The sequence below is a fragment of the Acipenser ruthenus genome, chromosome 8, assembly GCF_902713425.1.
Source record: "Acipenser ruthenus chromosome 8, fAciRut3.2 maternal haplotype, whole genome shotgun sequence".
In the NCBI taxonomy this organism is placed as follows: Eukaryota; Metazoa; Chordata; class Actinopteri; order Acipenseriformes; family Acipenseridae; genus Acipenser; species Acipenser ruthenus.
The window spans coordinates 52406117-52431335 of record NC_081196.1 but is presented as its reverse complement, the minus strand read 5'-3'; the positions used below and the strand labels follow the sequence as shown (position 1 = coordinate 52431335).

Sequence of the window (25219 nt, the reverse complement as noted above, 5' to 3'; positions counted from 1 at the left end):
ACAGCAGCTCTATTCCTATGCAGCCAATACAGATAGCCACTTGCAGCACTACAATTTACAACAGAAAATTGGTGTAAAATGCAGTAAATTGTTCTGTAAAATCCATTATTGACTCTGGATTTTTCAGAGGGCATGTTTCACCTTCTGTGTTCTACGACACGTAATGGAAAAACCCTATTCATGACATAAACCATACCACTTTCAGTTTTTTAAATTGAAAATGGACTAAATAAAGGTTGGTAATTAGAAAATAATTTTTAACTTGTATATTAATAATAATTAATAATAATTTACAGGACTGCAAGTGTTTACTTCTACTCGTGCTAATAATACCCAAATGCACAGATATTCGCTATCTTATAACCCTATGGCTATAGTAAACTGCAATATACTGTTCTCTGTTATCCATGCTGTAAGCTGGCTTTTGCGTTCTGCAGTATTTAGGTATAGTATACTTATGTCCCATAACAAAGGAAAAGCAAACATTTGCTAGGAGCAAGGAAAACATGTAAGACCTCTTTAATGTATACAGCTATGGACAAAAGTTTTGCATCACTTAGAATTTTTGGATTAAGACATTATTAAAAAAAACAAAACATAAAAACAACAACCATAATTTAGATATTTTATTTAACATAATGTAATCAAAGAAAGTACAAACTGATGTCGCAAAAGTCTACCGCAAGCCATAATAGTAATACAGTATTTTATGTTAGAGTGTCAGTTTTTTGTTAAGTATATGGAAAACTACAAAGCGGTATGTAATTCAATTTGTTAACGTAACATTATTCAGCAGGTTTCATTCGACTTTATGAAGCAAAATTAGGATGATGCAAAACTTTTGGCCACAGCTGTACATTGTTTTGTATTTTCTAGCACATCAGAGGTTTCTGGACAAGGCCTGCTACAAAGCTAAGGGTGCTGAGTCCTTTATACGTGAATAAATCAGCCCAATGAATATCTACACTTTCCTGTATATTTCCCAGCTGGCAAGGTAAAAAGAAAGATGCTAGTGCTAAAGCAGAGTGTTGTAGCAAGCATGCTGTATGCAAGTGTTAGTATAGGGGAGATGACACAGTTTAGGGGATAACGGAATTGCTGCTGTGTGTTACAAGGTAATAATGGAACCCCCGGGTCAGTGAATCCCAAGAGGTCGAGGGCATTATTTGAAAGAGGGAATTCCATTATTAGCACATAAAGCACTGGAAAAGCATGATAAAGAATACAGTTAGAGTGGCCATGTGTAATATATTCGGGTTTATGTGTCATGGGATATGAATGGTACTTTCATTTTTAATAGTAAGTTCATTTTGATATGTTTCATATGTTTTATTGTTTGTGTCTTCAGATACCAACACACCCAACATCAGGAATTATTGCAACTTATCTTCAAAATTACCTGCACTATTATGGAAACGAGACAATGTGTAAGATGACAAAGGTAGATTATTTTAGCATTGTGGGTAAAGGGGGTTGAAGTTTTATTACATTGAGTTCTGTTTGAAACAAATAACTTAAACCAATTCAAAATAATTGCGTAAAAACCAACAGTTTATCGGGTTATACCCAAATCCAATCCAAAAAGGTCAATGGGAGGTTAGATAGTCAGTGATACAAGTTTGGAAAAAGATTAAATTGAAGAGGTTGTGAAAGACTGACATGATCAGTGCATATTATAAATAAGAACTCTGAAACATATTCAACAAGGATCCTAAAAAGTAACAACAAAACTACTCAGGCTTAAACATTGCTTGACATATTGCAGGCCTTGAAGCTTTTGCTCACAGGGCCCATGGATTGAAATGTTCTTCCTTGAAGTAATTGTTGTGGCTCCCAAACCTGCCTCTTATTCATTAGTTAATCACTTATGGGGGGGGGGGGGGGGGGGGGGGGGGACAACAACAACAATACACAATGCACACCATAGGGTTAATGAATCCACTTTTAATAAAAAAAAAATGTAACTTAGTAATCCACTTGGTTATAAGTTTAGCACCATTGTAAGACATTAAGTATTATACACAGATTTCTTTCTTTTTTCTTTTTTTAGTTTTAGTTTTTATTTTGTCTTGAGGCCTATCTGCCCTTCTGCTCATATACAAATGTAGGCAATCAGTAGTCAAACAAATACATTACAGAGATAAATGTTGAAGCAAACCCTTTGGTAACTAATTTAGCATGTCAATGGAAATCTGGACTGTTCCATATCACTGTAACACATACAATTCTGCAACACTTAAATACTGGTGTAGTTTAACCCCCACCCACCCCCCACCCCCCCCCATCACAAAAAAAAAAAAAACAATGTTATTTGGCTGTGCTATGCACAGCAACTGCAGCCAACATCTTTCAACATTTTCTAGTATCTTTTTTAGGTAGCCATCGTTTGGAACATTTATATTTCAGAAATTACTAGCATCTTCTGGGAAAATGAAAAACACAGTATAAGGGGTACACATGTCAGCGTGCCATCATTCTTTTTGAGTAATTCACTAAATTTGACTTTTTTACATATGTGGCTGAATCGTAATCACAAAAATAACAAACTGAACAAAAAAATATTCTAGGCTGACTACACTGGAGTCAGCACGGTGCACTGTGATTCATAGCTGCTTCTCTTAACCCTGTTATTGATACGCCATGTTATTTCAGCTGTTACAATGTAAGTCTGCAAAACATGGTAGAGTCAGAAATGACTAATAATCACTGACGGGCATGAACAATGACACCTAATGCTTGTACTGCACAATGCAATAGCTCCTTGTAACCGCTGTTAATACGGCTCTGAATCTCTCTCTCGCATCTCATCATTTAGAATTACAGATTAAGGATTTATGACTATTGAACTGATGCTTGCCTTTCTGGCTTTGCAGAGTGAATCGTCATTGGTGTTCTTATTTTCTCTCTCTTGCTTTACAATAAATTCACATCTATTCTTCTGTGGTGTGACACTGAAAAAGCTGCCTTCCATGTTTTACTTTGTTTGACCAGAAAACATTTCCTGTACCCTATTGTGATAGCCACTTTAAAATACCTGCAGCTACATTATATATATTTTGGATTTCTTTTTTTTTGCACTGGACTATGTACTTCAAAATGTCTTTGAAAAAAAAACTATGCTTTTCCTTCTTCTTCTTCTTATTTTTAAAAAGCCCCATACTTTGTCCTTTTTTCTCAATATACATTTATGGAATGTTTTTAACTACTATCTGTCAGTTTGTGCCTTAAAAACAAATCTTGCTTACATGTATTATTAAATATCCAATGTCCACCCTGTGATGTAGTTTTTCATTTAATGTTTTTCACCATATTCTAGTTTGACTGGAGTTTTCAGTTGTTTTTTTTTTCCTACAGAAGCCAAAATGCATCTTTTCACAGTGAAACAGGATCTGGGATTTTACTTTCTTTAAATTTGGAAGTACTGTAGACTCTACAAAGAGTTTGTATGAAAAGTGAGATAATATGCAACTGATTAGATGTGCAGTAAGTATGTTCTCAGTTGAAATAGAGTATAATGTTAACTTGTAGTACAGTTTATGGTAGCATTGCGTAGTTTTACTTCTCATGGGATACTGTAAATATGTACTGAGTACTGTGACTATAAGAAGCTGTGCATATATGAACTTTTAAACTCGTACATGACATTGTAAGACATGGTCCAATCGTAACTGTAGCTTTCAACAGTATAAAAAATGACTTTAAAAATCTATAATTGTGTACATTTTAAACATTTTTTACATTGGGTATAATAAATACCCAGAAAAAGATGAGTGAACATATTGGCCTGCATAGAGTCCTGATGCCTGTTCTGATGGCATCTGCAAGTACACTTTGTCTCCTGGCCTGAGCGGGAGCACAGCACTGCCAGAGGCTTGGTCAAGGAAGCCCTTTTTGTACTCGTCATATGTGTACATCACTGGCTCATTGTTCCTGTACAGTGCTATCCAGATGTTGGCACCTTTGCAGTGGACATGGTAGGCAAAGTAGTATATCCCCGGGATCTCGCAGGTAAAGAGGCCGGTCAGGGGGTTATAATTCTGCCTGCCGTTATAGAGGAGTTTGTCGAACTTTACAGGGGACCCCACATGGGGGAATGGTGATGTTAGCTCAGCAGTAAAGGCAGGCATTTCCAGGAGGCCATCATTTTCCCCCATTACTGCTCCGTGCTTCCCTTTCTTGTAGCCCCCGGGTGGGGTTTTCACGCCGTCCAGGCCTGGACCCATCTCCGGCATGATTTGTCCGAAGCCTGGTGCTTGGGCAGGAGGGCCAGGTGGCCCTGGAGGGCCAGGTTGGCCAGGCTGACCGGGCTGTCCAGGCTGTCCAATGCGTCCTGGTTCCCCTTGAGGCCCAAGGAATCCTGGAGGTCCTGGTTTACCAACACCTGGAAAGCCGGGCTGACCGGGAAGACCTAGTTCTCCCTTTGGTCCTGGTAAACCTGGAGGCCCAATTGGACCACTTGGGCCCTTAAGTCCTGGAATTCCACTTGGGCCCTGCTGACCTTGTTCACCGGGCAATCCACTTTCTGCTTTTGGTCCTGGCAAACCAGGGGCCCCAGGAGGACCTGGCAATCCTTTGTGCCCATTATCCCCTTTGGGTCCTATTGGGCCCGGTAAACCCCTTTGTCCAGGCTGGCCTCCTTCTCCTGGGAACCCTGGTTGGCCTGGCAAACCTGGTGGGCCAGGCTCTGCTTTTGGACCCATTTGCCCTTGTGGCCCCATTGCCCCACCCTCCCCTTTTGGACCTGGAAAGCCAACACCTCCTGGCGGCCCCATAGGACCAGGCAGACCAGGTGGACCTATTGCTCCTAGGGGTCCTACCATTCCAGGAATACCTCCATGACCCTTTTCTCCTTTAGGCCCAGGTGCCCCGGGCATGCCGCCCATTCCTCGTTCTCCCTTTGGCCCAGGAAAACCTGGTTTGCCATAGCCAGGTAAACCAGGGCCCCCTGGCAAGCCTGGTGGACCAAGTTCTCCTTTTCCTCCAGGGAACCCTGGCCGACCTGGTAACCCATCATGCCCTGGTTTACCAACGCCGGGAAGGCCTGGTGGTCCTGGTTGTCCTCCTTGTCCTGCTGGTCCCTGTAATCCTGGCTCTCCTGGAGGCCCTGGCTTTCCAAGCCCTCCTGGGGCTCCAGGGAGTCCATTTAGGCCAGGTTTCCCTATCCCTGGGAGACCGCCTTGACCTGGTTGACCTGGTGGACCCACTGGCCCTTGCAGCCCTGGTAACCCTGGCAGACCAATGCCCTTTTCACCTTTCGGCCCTGGCAATCCTGGCAGCCCTGGTGGTCCTTTGTGCCCCGGCTCGCCTCTAGGCCCTGGTTGACCTGGTAATCCCTGGCCACCGGGTTTCCCAATCCCAGGCAGACCTGGTGGCCCTGGAAGTCCCTGTGGTCCTGGCATACCCATTGGCCCTCCCTCTCCACCAGGGCCTAACTCGCCTTTTGGACCTGGAAATCCCATGCCGCCTGGTTGACCTGGCAACCCCGGCATCCCAGGTTTCCCAATGCCTGGATATCCTGGGGGTCCTTGCGGGCCAGGTTTTCCTGGTTGTCCTGGTAAACCACGGCCTGGCATTCCAGGGGGGCCCTGTGGTCCTGGAAGACCCTTGTGGCCAGGTTCTCCAGGGGGGCCCATCTCACCCCTCGGGATAATACCTGCGCATGAAAAACAAAATGGTCAGAAAAGCAATTTTTGGTAACAATCTATCCTTTAACGGTGGTCATCCATTGGCTGTCCAATACCAGTCTCCCCGATTCGATTTGGCATCACCCTGATGTGGAGCGTATTCACCTGGTAAATCCTTGAAGGCCAAATGGGCAGATCAGTGTCACCCAAAAATGACCCTTTAATTAGTTCCATGCTATAAAGGGTTGCATTATAATAAGGGAACACTGGATGCCATACTATGCATTATACAAGCTATGTTGGTCTGTTCTATATAGGGAGCTATAGTTTCATTCCTGTGACCCAATTTGCCAAACTGGCCAAACATTCTTAAGTAAACCATATTAAACCCATTTAGTTTAAGATCAAACGTTCCTCCAGAGAACTGGATTCTGTATAGTTGAACATTCCAAGGATATCTGCTGAATTTACTGCAGTTTGGAGCCAAATTACACCTTCCAGCTTAAACAGGACATTTTACAAGAAGGGGTGGCAGGGTCTGGCATTGTCTAACACAACGCATTTAAAGTTGTTCATTGACCATACTGTATATATTATACAGTAGATGAGAATAACACAGACCATTTGTTGGCAGAAATATGGCATGATTGTAGCTGGATGTGTATTTACTTATTAAAAAGCAAGTAACTTCAAATGTGATTTTAATGTTTTTTTTTTTTTTTACATTCCCTAATTATTTTATGGTGTTGGCAATCGTTCTGCACAGTTCTTGGTTCTATTGCACCAATATTGAATTATTATAATTTTATCTATATTTGCCTTTACCTGGATTTGCTTTGATCTTGGCTGGAGAATCCTAAGGGTCAGCGCCGAACAGCCTTCCTCATAACATTCCAATCATGTGACCTATATTTTACACTGTTGGCAAATTGCCCACTCCACAGTAAATGCATGATGCAGGCAATGAACACCACTGTTTACATAAAGAGTATAGAGTGTATATATAGAGTAGGTGGGACTGGCAGAGTTAAAAGGTCACGTTGTCACATGGTTTGAATGGAATGAGAAAGGTTGTTCAGTGTTAGCATGAAGGATTCTTGAGACAAGCTCAAACCTGCTCAAAATCAGGTGCAGACAGATTTAGAGAAACATATTACAGCAAATGGTCCAGAACCACCCAGAATGAATACCATAAAATAATAAGAGAAATGTGTAAAAGAAATTGAACCGACATTTGAAGTAACTTACTTTTTAAAGTTAACGGTGGTGAATTTGCATAGAAAGCTGGAAAGGGATTACTGTAGAAAGAGCCCTTCCTGCTTATGCAAGTCAGTTTCAGTCACGATTGGCAAGACAGCAGATATCAGTCATATTGTCAGGTACGTCAGTCCCAAAGCTGCACAAATTACAGAGGAACAGTATAACCCTTTGCTGCCCAGTGTCCAGTATATTTGATATTGATAAAATAGGCGTTAAATAGGTATGGGAACAGTAAAGCAAGAAGTGTAAGGTGATACTTTGCGGCATTAAAGAACAGTACCCTCTATGGGGATGCCCATGGTAGTCCGACACCCAATGGATTGTCCAACCCTTGTATTTTCTTCTTGATTAAAAATCAACTTGGGGTATCTCCATAATGCATTAATTCACTGGCAAATGCACTGGACTTTATGCATATGCAGGTCCACAGTATGTGTCAGTAGCAGAATGGCCCTGCATGACTAATGATGCTGCTGCTGTTGAGTCTGTGCAGCATGCAGAAAAGATAGACAGTCAGACACTTCCATCCGACATCAAGAAACCTCTGCACTTAATAGCACATAATCCCTCAAGCTAAAGCAGGCCCCTAATAGCTTGAACAGTAAAATATGTACTAAATGACTGAATCCATCAACAAAATTTCTGTAAGATGTGCTGATTTACTGTAATAAAAACTCCAGTGTGCTTTGTAACCTGCAGAACATTTTCTTCTGACATTCTAATTTACTGCAAGAAAAGCACCAATAAGTTCTTCTCAGCTTGTCCTGGGCATTCTTTTCAGGCTCCATCATTGTGAATAATGACACTTGGCAGGAACAACCTTACAGATAAGGGAATATATATATATATATATATATATATATATATTACAGTACAGAATGTTTATTTTCCAGTGTGCCTTTTCCTGTAGCGCTTGCAATTGCACGTTTTACTTTTGTGTTTTCGTTAGCTAACGTACGCACTTCACTCCTATATCACGCTTAGAAAAGCCCTTGGTTTTTATTCTTCAGAAAGACGCAGGATAACATAACCTCCCAAAGACAGCACATTGAGTGAGCTTGTTGTTTCTGGGGGGTGCCCGGGTAACTGAGCCTGCCTCCCCGTATGATCGTGTCTGTTTGCAAACAGCACTTTTTTTCCCCCTCTGCCAGCTCTCATTTAAATAAATACAGTACATTTTTCAGGCTCTGAGTTGTAATGGAATAATCTACATGTATACTGCCAGGAATATAGAAGTTTACTTTTTGTTAAAATGCTCTAACATTAAGGTGCAACATGTCAGTAGCGACCATTCCATTTTTGGAAACCTGTCATTTTAGAAAAGATTGTTGTGGTGATGCTCCATGAATATTAAGGTAACCATCTGTATTTTGTTCAAATATCTACTTGAATTATTGATAGATTCAACACTTACCCTATTATTTCCATGATGTGTCACACAAAACTTTTTATTTATTTGTTGCTATTAAACGTAATCAGTTAAACTTGGAGTTTAATCCCCAAACCACACAAAGAAAGTTTCTCTATCTACAGAACCCTTAAGAAAGCTCCTATTAAAGAACACTGGCATCCCTCCTGTCTCGCCTTACTGTTAAACTCACACTCTTAAGGCTTACAAAATATTGGTTAGAAAATAAGAATAATCAAAGCTTAAGTGGAAATCTAATTACCACATTACCGTAATTTAAAAAGGCTGAATCAACAAATCTTCTAATACAAAACAAGCAACTCCTTTTTATGCAGGCCCAGTTCATCTTGAGTTTTGTTAATTTCATTCTACCCTCCACCTGGGACAATGGAAATATCTTCAAAAACAAAAACCATTGCCCATTTGTAATGGTTCACTAAAGCTCTGAATACCAGAGCAAGTGTTCTGTTCCTGGCAGACCTCATTAACTGTTTTACAGTAGAAGCCTGCTACAGTAAACTGCTTTCCTAGTGTTCTGATTAGTATAATATTTAGCTGTATGTGCCATAAAATGAACGGTTAAAATAAATGGAATAATGACATAGCGTTAATGGAAGGATGCTCGAGGGTTCTGTTGTCGGGTCGGCATTTTCACTGCTCTTACCTTTAACATCTTTCCTTGGCATTTCATTTCCCATAGGCAGAGGCACCTGGGGTATCTCCTTTCTGTACTGGGGTATCATTGGGATCTCCTTGCCGTACTGCATGTGGGACATGTCCTTGCCCGGGTGCTGCATGGGCAAGCTCTCTTTGCCCACTGGCATGTGAGGTAACTGTTGCATCTGGTGGTGCTGCTGCTGGGGTATCTGTTTCATCCCATAGTACACCCCAGCGAGGGTCGTCCTGAAAAGGGCTAGGTGGAGGGCCACAGCGAGCAGCCGAATAGGGACTAGTGGCATAGTCATGACCTGATATGAGGAGACACAAGATTTAGGAGATCTGGTGAGTGTTTAAACCAGGATAAAGGTGAAAGATCATGTTATTTTCCCACAAATGTTCCCTTTTATATGTGACCCTCAACCACGCAGGTACACATTCCTGATAAAATCAGCCAATTGGCATTCAGTTGTTCTGTTTACATTGATGAATTTATCTATGGCAATGGCTTGTGGCAACCTAGAGATCAATCACACTTAACCATCTAGATCCTTAGGATTTGACAAGAATATACATAATTTTCTGTACCAGTTAAAACTCAATAAAAAGAAAGTAAAAATTTGTTTTGAATGCCAATAAGAGGAACAGAACTTGACTTTTTTGTTGTTGTTGCTTGATCTAACACGCTTTTTTTTAAAGATACAAAAAATATACAAAAAATTATAAATCATAGCAAGGGGGCTTATTTAAAAAAAGTTCTTAGAAGGGAGTTTTCTGCCCATTTAGCAATGAAAATTGGAACATAAAACCGAAATGAAGTGACGTGCACCTGCCTAATAATCCAATCCCATATAAAAAATAAATAGCTCTGACATATTCTGTACAGTAATTGCATGTCTGCAACATATTTAAGCCAGAATTTATTTTCTTAAATATATTTAAAATAAGTCATGTTCAAGTAATATTAATGTTAATCCTTGGTGTATTATTTCTTTATATGTGAACATACAGTATAATAAAACAGTCTACAAAAAGCATGACTGTTTTAAGCAGCAAGTACTCCTTGCTGAGTACTTGCTCTGGTCCTGTCCCTTACTATTAGTCTTACAGTCAATCTGCCACCTGCAGGGCTCTGTTTGTGTAGCAGGTTTCACGCCAGAAGCTTACAGCGGCCAAGAAGTCTGGTCACATCATGGGCTCCGTATAAATCAACATTCAACAGCCAGCTTATAGCACAATAACATTCCCATTTCTTCAGCAAACAAGTGCCTGTTCTTAACCTTAGAATGCTTGAGTCACGTTCATAACAGTAATGCAGTACTAAAATGTAATATAGAAACAAAGACAGCAACAACATAGATTATTCAATGTAAATTCCTGTTACTAAAAGCACAGCGTTATACAGAACACGCAGGACAGGGAGTTAAAGCAGTTGCATGTCCATAAGTCAAGGTCTCTGAATTTTTTAACAGTTCAATTCAGCAATATTATCTTTGACTATCACTCAGCTTCACATCACAGTCCACCCCAAGACTAATATATTTAATATTTAAACATGGTTTCCTTTATTCCTACTCAGGTTATTAGTGTTTATTTTTCACAGAACAAAGGGGCCTACATGCTGTGCAAGCCAGACCGTTCATGATTTAAAAAATATATATATATATTTTTTCTTCAATTTTCTAGCTTAATTTTTTTTTTTACTGAATTCTAACAGGAAAAATACATACTTTCCTGCTTTTCACCTGAAAGAAATGCTAGTTACAGAAAGCTGGGATTATTGTAAAATGACTGGTACCTAAAGTGTTGTGGATACACTGCTGCTATGGATACGGTCCCCTGTCGGGTAGATGAGATGAGGTTAAAAGCTCTATAAATAGGAATGCAGAGGAGCCGGCTCTTTTACATAGTGGTTAAGATGCTCGCACCCAGCCTCCGCCCTGTTACATATGTAAGAGATATACAAACATTTCTTGCTTTCATTCTATTCAATGGGTGCGGTTTTAAGTAGGCTGTAAATAACAGGCTTTACTTTATGTTTTTTGTAGAAAGGCTAGCAATATTCAATTACAGACCACTATTGCGTTTAAAAAATCAAAAGTAATAGCAATAACAGGAACAATTCAAGATCTGCAATTTCTATTTTAACTAATAGTTTGCTAAATAAACAATAAAAAATACAACAAAATCAGCATCAAATGTAGAGCTATATAGGAGGCATACTGTAGGGATTTCACAAGCCTCTTGTGGTGAAAATGGGGAAGTGCACCTTGTTATCTGAGGTTGCACAGCAGGGGTATATTAGGGAAGCCAGGTCGTTTACATGGTGTCTGTTTCTTCACAACCAGACTAACCAGGGATGGATACTGTCTGGTTAGTTGATTTTCTGGAAAATTTTCCAACTCCAAGAAAGTAACATGGATGCATTGACCGAAAACTATTGGAAGATGTCAGCTTTCTCAGCTGTAATTGCACAACTCTGAAAAATAAAGAGCTAATTATTCAACTACAACATTTTATTGAGACCAGGCAGTGCTGGTTAATGATAATCAACATAATAAGAACTAGGAAGTATCTTAAAACATGAAACTGCGTATCTCACTTCAATTTAATTTTTTGGAAAGTTAACTATATTTCTCAAGTCTTATTCCTGGTTGTGAAGATGTCAGCAGCCATCATTTGTTGACCAGGAAGTTCTAATTCTATTCCAACCATCCAGTCTTCTTTCTGTCATGTACACTGTGTACACTGGGATCAATAAGCTACTAACAACCAAACGAGCAAGATGGGCAGAAAGGCCTCCTCTCGTTTATAAACTTTCTTATGTTCTTATGTTCTTAAGTTCTTAGTAGTTTCATTGCCACCTCTGGGACTGAAATGTAAGATGGAAAGCAGTAGGGTTGATCCCAATATGTTTAGACAAACTTTCTCTCCAAAGAACACAGCCGTGGACAGATACTTGGGAGGGGGTGTAATCGAAGTTAGTACATTATTATTATTATTATTATTATTATTAATAATAATAATAATAATAATAATAATAATAATAATAATAATAATAATAATAATAATAATAATAATAATAATAATAATTAGAAATCTATTACAGAAATTACAAAGCTAGCACATTAAATCTGCTTTGTTGACCATTCTGTTATGTATTTATTTATTTCTTTCTACTGCGAAGCTTCATTTCAAGAAGGGTTAGGAAGACACTAAGGCCAAGACAGGCTGTGCCATAAAATGTAGACGTTAAAACTGAACATTTTTGGATAGTTTTACTAAGCTGTTGCTGAGTTTAAATAAATAAATACATTTGCTTTTTACTTTCCTCATATTTTCAGTTCCAAAGTGCACTCTAAGTGTTTATTAGTCAGATATAACAGTTTATTATCAAATTATTTCATGACACATTATAAGTGTAATGCTTCATGCCAAGTTATAAAGTAATTATAGATAAGGTTTCTTTCTAGGTTTTCTTAGTAACATGCATATTCTAAAACAATGTATTGCTTTAGCCTGTTTTATTATTAACTGTATAATTAAGCCAAAATCCTCTGTTTTGAAGCATTAGCAGGTATTGCAACGTTTCCCATGTGGTATAATATTGTTTATAACATTTTTTATAACCCTGCAACAGGTGGAAGGAAGCTGGAGGGTGGAAAAAATGGCCTCCCAACAGACGTGACCTCAACAAGATGGCGCATACATTAGGTATAGAGTATGGTTGTGGTGGCCATCTTGGGGAGGTCGGCTATACAGGTGTGCCAAGTTTCCTGCTAGTTAAGACCAAGAGGTTTCAGCAACAGTTTATCGAGTAGTGATTGGCTGTAGCGGATTAACTCAAATCCACGACTCAGCCTATATTTGTTATACTCCTCACACCCCACCACAGGTACATTTATAATATAAAACTGAATTATTTTTTTCACCATAATGTTTTACTTGGTTACTCACTGTTCAGTAAATGGGTACACATCACACAATTTTCTCCTCTGGCCTTTTAGTATGACGATCCTATTTTACTTTTTTTAGTACTGTATAAAAATGGAGAACAAAATACAGCAAATGTATGGTACACCTTAGCATTGGGAAACTCAAAACCTCTGAGTAACAGTTTATTTAAAATGCTGTCTGCCCAGTAGGAGACAGGGTTGCCACTTTTCATTATAATAAAAATGAAGGGACATAGTTTTTGACATATGCACTGCACTTTGAAGGAAATTCCTGACTTCCCGCAGACTAATTTCATCTAAGATTTACCAACATCAGGATGAGGTAGACCTAATAATTATTTTTGTGTCACATTTTCTGTTTTTTCAGTCCCTCCCATTTTTAATCAGTTACATATTAAAATATCTGTGTTCAGCTCAAATTAGTCTAACCCTAATAAAATAATAACAAACACATAAAACAGCATTGCGTTATTCAGCCAATGTTTAAAAAAAAAACAAAAAACTGCCAGCACTGGGCTGTCGGTTTCTGGTAACCATACAGTCAAACAGCAGTGTCCAATCTAAAACAGTGCAGACAAAACCGAGCTCCAGCATTTCCGGTCTGGGAGTTGCTGCAATATTCACAAGGGCATGGATTTCAGTAATATGCTCAGTGAACTCCAATTGCAGAATTCCAATTGCTAGTTTCTTTCTTTTCCTAATTTCTTATTTTTGTTTGGTTAGAAAATACAACACGGCAGTTAAATTCCTTGTCATTCATGGGGCTTCCATGCAAGTTTTCTTTTGAGAAAAATTTCTTGTGTAAAATGTTTTTTCGGTTTCAGTTCGCTCAGTTTATTTTACTCGAGTAAACCGGGCTTTTCACCCGACGTCATGCAGGTGAATGGGAAAGGTGGGGGTTGATATGTAAATTAGCTATGCGTAAAGAACTTGGGCAGTTTTTGAAGATTGCTAGTGAATTTTGTGAAAATGCGGTTTCCATGCGCAGAGAACTGGTACACGAGTGAATCTAAGCTGCTGTAATAAAGCAAAATACCTCGTACTGGGTTGGTTAATAACGTGTTTTACTGCTCTTGCCCAAATTGTTTTTCCAATGTCATTAGTGTGGTGTCATGTCGTTAATAGTGAATACTGTTTCAACTAACACTGACAGCTGCTGAGGAAGCATTCAACACAACGCTTGGGCAAATATGTCAAGTGGGCACTTGAAAGGGAGGTAACGGACTGAAGATACTGATGAAACGGCCTGAAGTGCATTAGTTTGTTCCCAAAATTGCCACTGATTGCTGTATCCTGCACAAACTCTTATCAACAACAAAATGAGGTGTTCAGGAATCATGCTGCCTGTGAAGCACACGGGGACGGTCACCAGTGTTGACAAGTCTTATGAGAAAAAACAAAAAAAAGCGGCACTGCCTTTCTAAACAAGCCCAAAACAAGCGCAACCCATGTTAGAGTATGAGTGGTTATGCAAAATCCAACCCATGACTCTCAGAAACAAGCCCAATCCCACTTATTATAAGCGGACTCGGCAACTGGGAAAGTTACCTCAGCTGCCAGTTTTAATTGGACAGCAGCGATCTTAGGCTCGTCCTGTCAGAGATTCTTTCCTTTCTTATAAGTTGTGTTAAATATTAATGATGCAAACAAATAAAACACAATCAATACGTTCATTTGCAATTTTATTTGGCATCAACAACAAGGGCGGGAGGTGAATAGATCTATTCAGCGCAACCTGGGCTCTGTCAAACAACTGTGTGGACACAATGTCTACGAAGCACCTAGCAACTAAGTGAGCATGAAATGGGGCTGCTGGTGTTCTGCTAAAGTAGAGGTCTTGGTTTATAACAGATTTTTTGAATGGCTGGTGAATGTATTCTTCATTATCACCCCTGGTGCAGTGAAGCTTCCTCTTATTACCTGGGCGGAAGTGATCCTAATAAACACCCCTGCCACTGTGACCATATAAACAACACTGACTGAGGGGTCCTCAGTGGAATCATTAAACATAACTTATGAAACATTCATTATCAAGATTTTATAACAAAATCTTACCTACAGTGCAAGCGATATTGTGCTGTTAGTTATTGTGCTGTGCCTATGGCATGTTAGTTATTGTGCTGCAGTCATTACTGGGATCTCTAAAAAAAAGATTTGAAAGGCTCAGCCCTCTAGTGGAGATGTAACTGCATTACAACTTCATACCCAATCTTCCTCTACCAGGCATCAGGACAGGACCATCCTACAGTAACTCCTGCTGCAATCTCATCAATGTCATAGTAAGAGACACAATTATTATATTATATATTCAAGCACTTTTTTGCAATTTATTAGCAAAAATAAACAAATTAAATAAAATAGTGGCAATCTTCAAGATTTTAAGGGAAGATGTAGCTTTCCCTGCTACAATTACATGCCTTCAACAAAACACTACAGCCTACCACCTTTAACTGGCCTTTCAATGGCCTTTTATACACACCTGTATAGTTACCAAATTTAATAATTTATTAATTAATTGGCCAACCAATCAAGGTGCCAATTTCCTTCATTCCAGCCACATTCTCACATGTCTGGAATGGAGGGAGCCAGGGACCAATTCACATTCAGGGATAGGGAAGTTTGGTCCTATCCCTGCCAAACTGTAACAAAATAAACCAGTAAATCAATCATAGTGAAACAGGAGACCCTGTCAACATATTCGGTTAAGTCCATTTTGATTATTTAAATCAAGTTTGTAGTTCGGGAACTGATTTAGGAAGGGTTTACTAGTTTATTATAAGTTTTTAAAGCATTGTTTCATCTAAGCAAATGGTTATGAACGCTTTACACTTCACATTTTGTGAATAGGAACCAATATCTCAGTAATCAGAGCCAGACGGGCAGTAAAAAAAAAAAGTAAAAAAGTAAAAAAATAAAAAAAATAAAATGGTACTTTTAAAATAATATAAATACTGTATAATCTTTGAGTTTAACAGATCATGGACCCTTTCATTCTGGTATGGAAATGATAAATCGCCTGGTTTCTTGAGACTAAGAATAAGGAAAAACAATATAGTAAAAAAGTATATAAAAAATATATAAAATTGATTAACCCTTCTGCAGCATACCAAAAAGGTGCCAACAACCTATACCAGTACAAAATGTATTTTGAGAAAGGACACATCTCTACTGGGCAAACCAAAGAGCAATGTATCTAATTGATATTTGACATATCGGGTGTTGATATATCTCTTGTGAGTATTCTTGTATTAGATTGAAAATTGGAAGGTTTAACAACCACCAATGGGGATTTGTTGAGCGACTTTGGCTTTGACCTCCAATCCAATTCAGCTGGTTCAATTCCACAATTAGTGTCCTGTATTATATTGGGAAAAAATAAAATAAAATGAATAAAGCTGCTGTATAATTCAGTTTTCATTTCTGTATTTTCTCAGAGAAGAAACATTACTAAGAGTTCACATATTTTGTGTTTTACATTTCCATATTTTATTCTAATCTAATTATGCTAAAGTCTTTCAGTGTGTTCAGTGCGTAAGTTAAGATCGTCCGATTATTTATATAGGCAAGAGACATGTCAAGATTATAAAGGACCTCTACTAATACACTTCAACTTTTGCCATATTTGTGTCAATTATAACACTCCAATGTCATCTGTACACCTTAGAACTGGGTGTTTTTTTTTTTGCTTGTTTTTTCTGGCATATGAACTTGGAAGAGTTTGTCTCATCCATAAAGTCAATTTACTTTGATGGCTTGTAAATATATATAAACATTTCCAGGTTTTGTTTCAGAAGACTGTTAGCACCATTTTAAAAATAAAAACAAAAAAAACATTTAAGAAACATTTTTTATACCCCTGAGGTCTTAGGAATTTAAGAATTCCTTCTGGCCTTTCTCTGCTAATTGTGACTTTGCTCACCAACTGCAAGCTAAATCTCCTCATTCCATCAGTTTTACTCCCCATTCAGTTCATCCCTTATCACTGAGAACACAAACAGAGGCTCAGAGCAAAACAGAAACAAAACAAAAGGGAAGCATCCAGCACAATCCAAAGAAAGCCATCTGGAACTAGCAAGATCACAAACAGGCATAACACCAAAGCAAGGAGCATGCTACCTCCAGGTAGCAAACAAAAATGAATATATGGACATCAGAAATCAATGAAAGGAGGAGCAAGCTGTTAATCAGAAACAAAATACCATTACCTGGCAAGCTGTAGATTTTACAATACTGAGTATGAAAGAGGACGATGAGGATCGGACACTACAGAAATGTAGGTATGCTGTAGCTAAACCTGCCCCCACTATATCCCCATCACCGGTAAATCAGGGATATGCATACTGAGGATAATAATGCTTTATAATATCCTTATTAAGATAGTTTTATTGTTGTTGAAAGTAATTGTACAGTAAGCTTTGAAATTAAAAAACGACCCTTGGCACTCAACGCTGATGAATTAATCAGGACATTTTGTAATGTAGAAGATCAAACTGTGTATGTGCAGTATATATAATGTCATGTGAAACACTCCACATGCAGAAACCACCAACCTTTTCTCCCTTGTAATTCAAACAGTTAAGTATTGACTCCAGATGTGAAAGGGTGGGATTGAGACAGCTCCAGTTCTCAGCCCTTCCTTGTTCAAACTTCACTTTAGCTCATGAAAAAGGCCAGAGCTGGCAACTTGCGCACATGCAATCACTGACAAACCATGAAAACACGATCAGTGCTTTCTGCACTTTGAAAAAAACCTGCTCTCTTTCAACTTTCTCAGAGATGCTGTTAAACTGGGAGGCAGAAAAAGCAGGGAGGAAAACATCTTGCAGGGAGTTAAATTTCGGTCACCTTATGCATCAAATGTTCTAAACGTTCATAAAAAAGAAAGAAAAGTTATCTTGAGTTCATCAAAAGACTGTCTGGTCTTCAGTTTTGTGAAAGTAAAATAATGACTAGTGCTGTTGCCCTATGTAACAGGGGAGATCTGGACTGACTATCTGGCACATGAGTGGTACTGCAGGAAGAGGGCAGCAGTCTCGTAGGATCCACCTGTCAGTCAAGGCGATGACACAGAGAGGTGGGGAAGAGGATGTGTGGGCTTTCCCTCTCTCTGAGTGGCTGAGAGGCGGGCCTTGGGAGATTGCTCGGCCCATAAGAACTGTGCTTGGTTGTGCATTCGGGTGGCCGTGTTCGGAAATATACAGTGACACTGGCAGAAGACGCCAGTGTAAAACAGGGACCAGGCAAGCCCGGCTAAGGGAGACAGCCTTCCTTAAAATAATTTAAAAGAAATAATGACATACCCGAGGGGACGTGTGTAGGTATACGGGGAACTCTGGCCACCCAGTGTATAGAAATAGCTGAGCGTAGGTTGGAGGCCCGTACTGACTGGCTTAGTGGCAGTGGGGGCACTGTGTAAGCAGAACCTTTATTTTGTAGTTTTATTATTGTGTTTTATTTTCCCTTTTCATTTTGCCTTTTGTTTTCATTATTATTTTGAGCACCTGTGAGTGCGCAAGTGTGTCTACTGTTTACCAGTATTGGTATTCCTGTGGTCCTGTGTACCGTTGTCGGTACCCAGGCCACGGACAACAGCGCCCTCTGCGGGCTAAAAGACAAAAGAGCCAAATAATAAAACTGGGCACCAGTGCGGTGTTTCCGAATAAAACTTCTTTCTCCCGTGTGTGTCAGTGAATTGCCCACCACCCTTCCACACCCTATTTAAAGCAGATGAAAATGCTCAAGAGACATTGAATCAAACTGTACCACAGCAGGGGGCATGGTGGAGTTGTTCTTATACAGGTGCTGTCATTTGAAAGCCAAGGTCACAATTGATGGATGCTGTTTTCATTCTGTCAAAGACAGACATGGTTTTATATTCTGTGCCTTGGCCAGAAACAACTTCACTCCTCCACTCCAGTCACAGGGATGAGCGCACTGTTAAGAAACATGCCTGTACTAAAAATACCACTTTTGCAACAAGCTATGAAAGACTAATTTAGACTGTTTTTCAAAGTCTGTTTCATGAATATTCATAAACCTGTTCCAGACTCTAGTTGGCATCTTTAACAGCAGTCTAGGAAAGTCTGATTATTTAAAGAAGGTGCCTCCGTATTAATTTTTTTTAGCATACTGCACTTTGCTGAATAATTTAAAAAATCTGTACGTGGCCTGCACAATACAGCACCTAGGACAAATCCCTAAGCATCTTCATATTCTCATTGTAAATACTTATCTAGCACCTTGTTACTGGTATGATCCCCATGCTGTTTATAGTTGCCCATATGGTTGTGTTACATATGATCCCAGAAGTTTGTTTGACCAGTAATATACATGGGGATTTTAAATAGTTTTTTTTTCTGCCTGTGTTTTATGAAGCTCAAAAACATAACCCTCAGGGGATAAGAACAAGCCCCTCCAGCCAGTCTCAATGGAATTGCTCTACTTCCATTTGGGTTGCTTAGCTCTAAATATCAATGTGTTTTATGAAGCCCAGATCACTGGAATTAGGAGGCAAGAATTTTAAGGGTCTTATGAAGCCAGATGGGAAACCAAGTGCGATCTCCTGTCTTTAACTCCCTGAGAATACAAAGACATGTCACATGACCAACTGTATGCTTAAAAAAAACTTAGCTGTTCAGGTTGGCTGTAGTGCTTTATGACATCTAAAAGATCATTACTGTAAGCACAACAAACCTGACCCTGAATTCAAGTATTGAACAAGCTGTATCAACCACACCACTGTGAGGAGGATGCTCAACATCAACAGGTTCTAAAGGTGTTACCTCTTTACCAGGACATCATTGGATGCTATAGTTACTATACATTGTTGATACAAATAATCATGGTCTTATGCATAAGGAGTAACATATGAAGGATAAAACAGGCAATACAGACAATAATATATACACTATAGGAAACAAAATCCCTAGCTAGAAACGAGATTCCTGGAATTCACCTCCTAAGTTGTTGGCACAAAATCCTGCCAATGTCTCAGTAAACTCAATAACATAGTTTAACAGCAAGGCTGTGTTTATTTTGCACACATAATGACACAGAGTTTCATTTCTGATCGTTAAAAGGAAATGTTTGCCTTGGAGAGACTTTTTCCTTTGAGAATCCCAGGACACTTGTTCCAGTAAAGCGACCTGACAACCATAGCATTTGCAGCCTGTCAAAAATTGAATTAGTGGGCTTCCTCTTCACAGCTCATTTGACACAGAATGCAGACAAAACAAGATGTTTGCACAGACTAACACACAAAACTGTAGCACTACTGGGAAAATGTTATGTAAAAAAAACATGCCAGCTACAGACACAGCCTAGTTTTTTGTGGCGGGAGACCAAACCTTTGTACAAATAATCGTTGACCACAAAAATAAGCAAGATTATTTTTATTTATTTCTTTTGCTGGTCTAAAACATGATGTTCTGATTTAATGGAAACCTTCATTTCAGGCAGTTACTTTGCACCAAAATGTCCTTTATTAAGAAGCAAAATAGATTTTAAAGCCTCAGTATCAATCGAGAAGGGGAAAACACCCCTAAATGAGTTTATTTCAGATTTAGGGACACTGAGAGTTTTGATAATATTGCAATCATGGGTACCTAACCTTGTTACACTCTCCTTTGTGCTGAAAAGATCTTAAAACTGTTGCTACTGGTACCTAAACCTATAGGTCACATGGTATACCTGCAGGAAGACCATTTGAGTAATTCTGACCTTTAGCATGGGAAGGGATTGATTAGGCACCAGGAAGGAGAAAAAGCTGCTTGCATTACACTCAAATAGAGGCAAGTCTTCTTAAAGTAATCAGTGGGAGATGGGAAAGAGGGATGTTCTAGTTAAATGATATCTAAAGGCATTTATTATACATAACTTTTAAGAAAGCCAGCATGCTGCAACATCATGTGTTTTGATTAACCAGTTTTATCACTTTATGTCAGTTCATTCAAACACAGATGATAACATGTAATACACATTCTGGCACGATTACATCATACTTGTAATGTGCATTGAGGCCTACGTTAAAAGTTCATACATTTTATTTTATACACATGAAAATTAATTCTAATTCACACTAACGCAAGCTTCAATCAAAAGTGAACTAAACCTTCATTCCCTCCACTGTCAGGCTAGGTATTGGGCCAACACAAGAAATGAATAAAGGTCTGCATACTCAGCAGCTCATCAGAATGCCTGCCCAGAGTTCAGAAAGCAGATGTGGATGAGAGACAGAGCAGAGTAACGGATGAAGCTGTTCTCTTGCACATTCCCCTCCCTGGGAGGGATTTCCCTAGCAACAGAAAGCTCCAGATGCACATCTTCGCAACAGGTACAACACATGTGTCTTGCTATATCCATTATCTTACAGGGAAATATCATTTTAATTTAAAAAAATGCATATCACCATGGCTAAGCTCTTCCCCCGACAGCCAACATTAAGATTTAAGACCACTTTGAGCCAGTCCATGACTTTTGCATGACGGGTCGGGCAAACTCTAGTCTCATTAACAGCACATGTTATAAACTTAATCACTACAATAATAATAAAACTGTGCTCCTCTGCTAAATGAAGTGCATTTTGTTGTAGAAAGCTAATTTACTGGGACTATTGCCATTCTTAGATGACTGTTATTGGGTTGAAGATAGACCAGATGATAGTCCAGGATATAAACTACCTCTAAACTCTAGTGGATGAATCCTGTGACCTGGTTCATGATAATCCATCAGTGTTCTAGCATGTTCCAGGGAGATTGTTTTCTGAAAACATAATTGCATTTTCTGAGAAAGTTATAATCTGCCATACATTTGGACTCCAGACAGCCATGTTGTTGATGATATCACACATCTGCCTATAATTTCCTCAGGTGCATTAGGTCATTGAAGTGAGTTCTGTGGAGAAAACTTAGGCCAATTTGGTCCATCACCGAACCCGAACTGTGGGATGACATCATGCACCTGTGCATGTGTTCTAGGAATGCGATCTCTACCTTTTTTATATGGAAATATCTCACAAAGTACAGAAAAAAAGCTTAGTAATTCATTTTACAGAATTAAACCTCATAGGCACGTTGGCTCTGTAGTCTGAAGTCAGTGTAGATACAAAGGGATATATCACTATCATGCACGCTTCCAAAAGTTTCTGTATCTAGAAAATAGGGCTAGCATGTGCTCCTCCAAGCCACACGCTACAGATTGACTTCATAAGATGTTATCTCGAGGTTTGCAAGTGTGATGTAGGGAAATATACAATGCAAGACATAGGGAAATATACAATGCAATGCTGTCGCAGGGAACAGGTTTGATGTTATAATAATAATAACTAATACAAACTAGCATTAGTACTAAATAATGTTTTTTTTTTATTAAATTAGTCAATAAGAAGTCTTTCTCAATGTCGTGCAACAGTAACGAGTATCACAGCCTCAAGAAAGACACACTTTTCTGAAGACCATGACTTGCGGTAAGTGGTTTCAAATAGCAACAACAGTTCAGTACATAGTTGACCGCAACCGCTGTTATGTGTGGCTGTGGAATATATAATAGAAATAGCTGAATTCGCCACTTGTCTTTTATTTCTAATATATGTGGATGACATTCTACAATGGACTTACTGAGTAAGGTTTCTCTAGACATTTTCCAGTGAGTTTCACTGAGAATACTTTATGCTATTAACAGGTACAGTACTGTTCACTGCTTAGCTCTGAACTGTTTTATTTTATCATTGACTCGCTTTTTAACGTCTCAACACAAGAGTTAAAAAAGCCAACGACTGCCCCAGGCTAGATTACATGCTAATTGTTATAATGACCTGTTGAGGCAAACAGAATGTGATATTGTAGACAATATCCCCTTTTTTCTCTAGGATCTTAGGCTCTGATCCAAACCTGTCACAAAATCTAGTGTTTGAAACAGAGCTCTTACAGGTGCTAGGATGTCTTTGGAAACAGCGGCGCCCCTTTTAATTTTTTTATTTAAAGAATGTTATTGCGGCTCTTTAATCACACACAATAAATCACTGATATCCTGTTTAGCTTCTAGCCTCTTTAAAAAAAAAAAAAAAAACTGACGCCCTTTCTAAATTAACAGTTTTTTTAAACATTAAACAAGGTTGCCAAACTTGCCACACCTAAAATGAAATAGTGTTATACAGCATAACAATTCAGTTCAAAGATCTGTACCCATAAAATGTCCCTTGCTTTTTTAGAATATGTACACCTTTATTCCTAGTGGTTCTAATTGCAATCAGAGGTCTATGCTGCTCTGCACTTCAAGCTGCCTGACACAGACGTATGTAACCTATGCTGCATCAGTCTTTATAGAAGTAAGAGCCATCGCCATCTCTCTGGGGTTTTCTTTAGTTTTACTGGCAGTACACTGCTGTGTGCTCGATGCTGCTGGTGCTTATTCATTTCAAGACACTGAAATCTAACCTATGTGGTCCAGTGGTTAAAGAAAAGGGCTTGTAACCAGGAGGTCCCCGGTTCAAATCCCACCTCAGCCACTGACTCATTGTGTGACCCTGAGCAAGTCACTTAACCTCCTTGTGCTCCGTCTTTCGGGTGAGACGTAATTGTAAGTGACTCTGCAGCTGATGCATAGTTCACACACCCTAGTAAGGTGCCTTGGATAAAGGCGTCTGCTAAATAAACTAATAATAATAATAATAATAATATGTAAATGGAAGGCTACTGGAACTGAAGAGCAGTGCCTGAACTCATAGTCAATGCATCTAAACAGGCTTATCAATTTAAAAATATATATTTGGGTAATTGCAATGGAACGACTAAGAATGAGTGCAAACATCTTAACAAGGCAAAACAATGCAGTTTGAAGCGAGTTAACCTTGTGCTACTTGTCTCCTGTGCAAATGTATAGGAATCCTGTGAAGTATCCCCTGAAACTATCTCAGGGATAGAGTCAGAGGCTGAAGTGAAGCAGTGCAGAACTGGAATGCTCTCTGTAGAGCAATTTAATTATTATTGCAAAAGCCAAAGGTGCCCCTGGGAGGTCAAGCCTAATTTACCATAGCAAGAGAAATTAAACTTTGAGTGAAGTAAGCTGGCCCACTGAGGACGAGATAAGGTAACTTAATTGCACTTCTGTTCATAGTGGTATGCAGATGGAACTCAATGGTCTACATTACTGTAAAAAAACAAAACAAAAAAGACCTATTATGATATTATGACTGCACTGCTGCCATACCGAGTCACGCACTAGACGGAGGGGCTAATGTAAAAAAAAAAAAAAAAATCCTTGGAATAAAGTGCTTCTTTAAAGTATTATTAATGTCCTGCTAGTTATAAATGGGATTTCTACAGACGAATGCAAAACAAGAGTTTGCTAATTGATGGTGCTGGCTTTCTTCCCTGCAGTTCAGTCTGAACCGCACTTATTACTGTAGCTTGTGTCTGCGCTTTTCCACCCTCTGGTGGTGTAAGACCCAGTTCATATTGGGATTTAACAGTAGAGACTCTAGTTTAGTGTATTAAATAATGTAGTCAAGAATATGAAATTGATCTAATTAAAGTTACAATTTGTAGCTTTTAATATTACATGACCTTCCAGGAGTTTCCTAGTTTGGCATTGCAGTACAATTTACATTAGCGGTGAGTGAATTGTATAAACACATTGAAAGAAATACAGGACAAGCTCTGTTACATGTTGAATAAATGTTAGTTTGCTGAATATTTGCTGGAGTCTTGGGGATTGTTTATTCCAGTAAATGAGGGAGTTGTTTAAAAAGTTTCTAGCATTAGCTTTTGCGTTCAAGAAAAAATGTGTCTTTTTGGCTGTATTAGAATGAATATTAACAAAAAAAAAAGAATAAAAAACTCATATAATAAAATATGCATCGTGGGCTGCACAAAATATGTATTTTTAATATTCAGTTTTAAAGTATATGAGATTTTTTTAATTTCATTTCATTGCATTTTCTTTTTTTTTTTTTAATCAGTCAAAGTGAAGTAGGTATTTTTAATTATTTAAAAACAATACCCAGCTATCAGATGATAACATGCACTTAGTCAAGTCAATAAAAGCTTTTTTTGTCCATAATCAGATCAAAGGGGTGCCAGGTGTCGAAAAAAAAGCACAAATATATATTTTTTCCAGATTGAACTTAAATATTTTTCTAGATTTAGCTCAATACATAAATGTTAACAAAAACATATTTAAAAGTTTTGAAATGTGTACTTTTAGATATTGTTTATAAATATTGAAAATGTGTATCACAAATTCAACATTTAAAGTCAATATGACAATTAAATTTGGAAAAAAATGCTTCAGTCTTTAAATCTTTTTTTTTACACTTG

General features: G+C 38.6%; 1 protein-coding gene across 1 annotated transcript in view; it reads right to left on the bottom strand.

Moving 5' to 3' along the window:
* Positions 1 to 3052: 3052 nt before the first annotated feature.
* The window catches only part of LOC117407538 (collagen alpha-1(VIII) chain-like), a 37808-nt gene continuing 15641 nt past the window's right edge, over positions 3053 to 25219 (bottom strand). The window contains exons 3-4 of the mRNA XM_034012675.3: positions 8957 to 9260; positions 3053 to 5653 (exon numbers count right to left, since the gene is read on the bottom strand). Coding sequence (XP_033868566.1) covers positions 3735 to 5653; positions 8957 to 9260 — 2223 coding nt within the window. The 3' untranslated portion in view covers positions 3053 to 3734. The remainder of the gene's footprint in view (positions 5654 to 8956; positions 9261 to 25219) is intronic.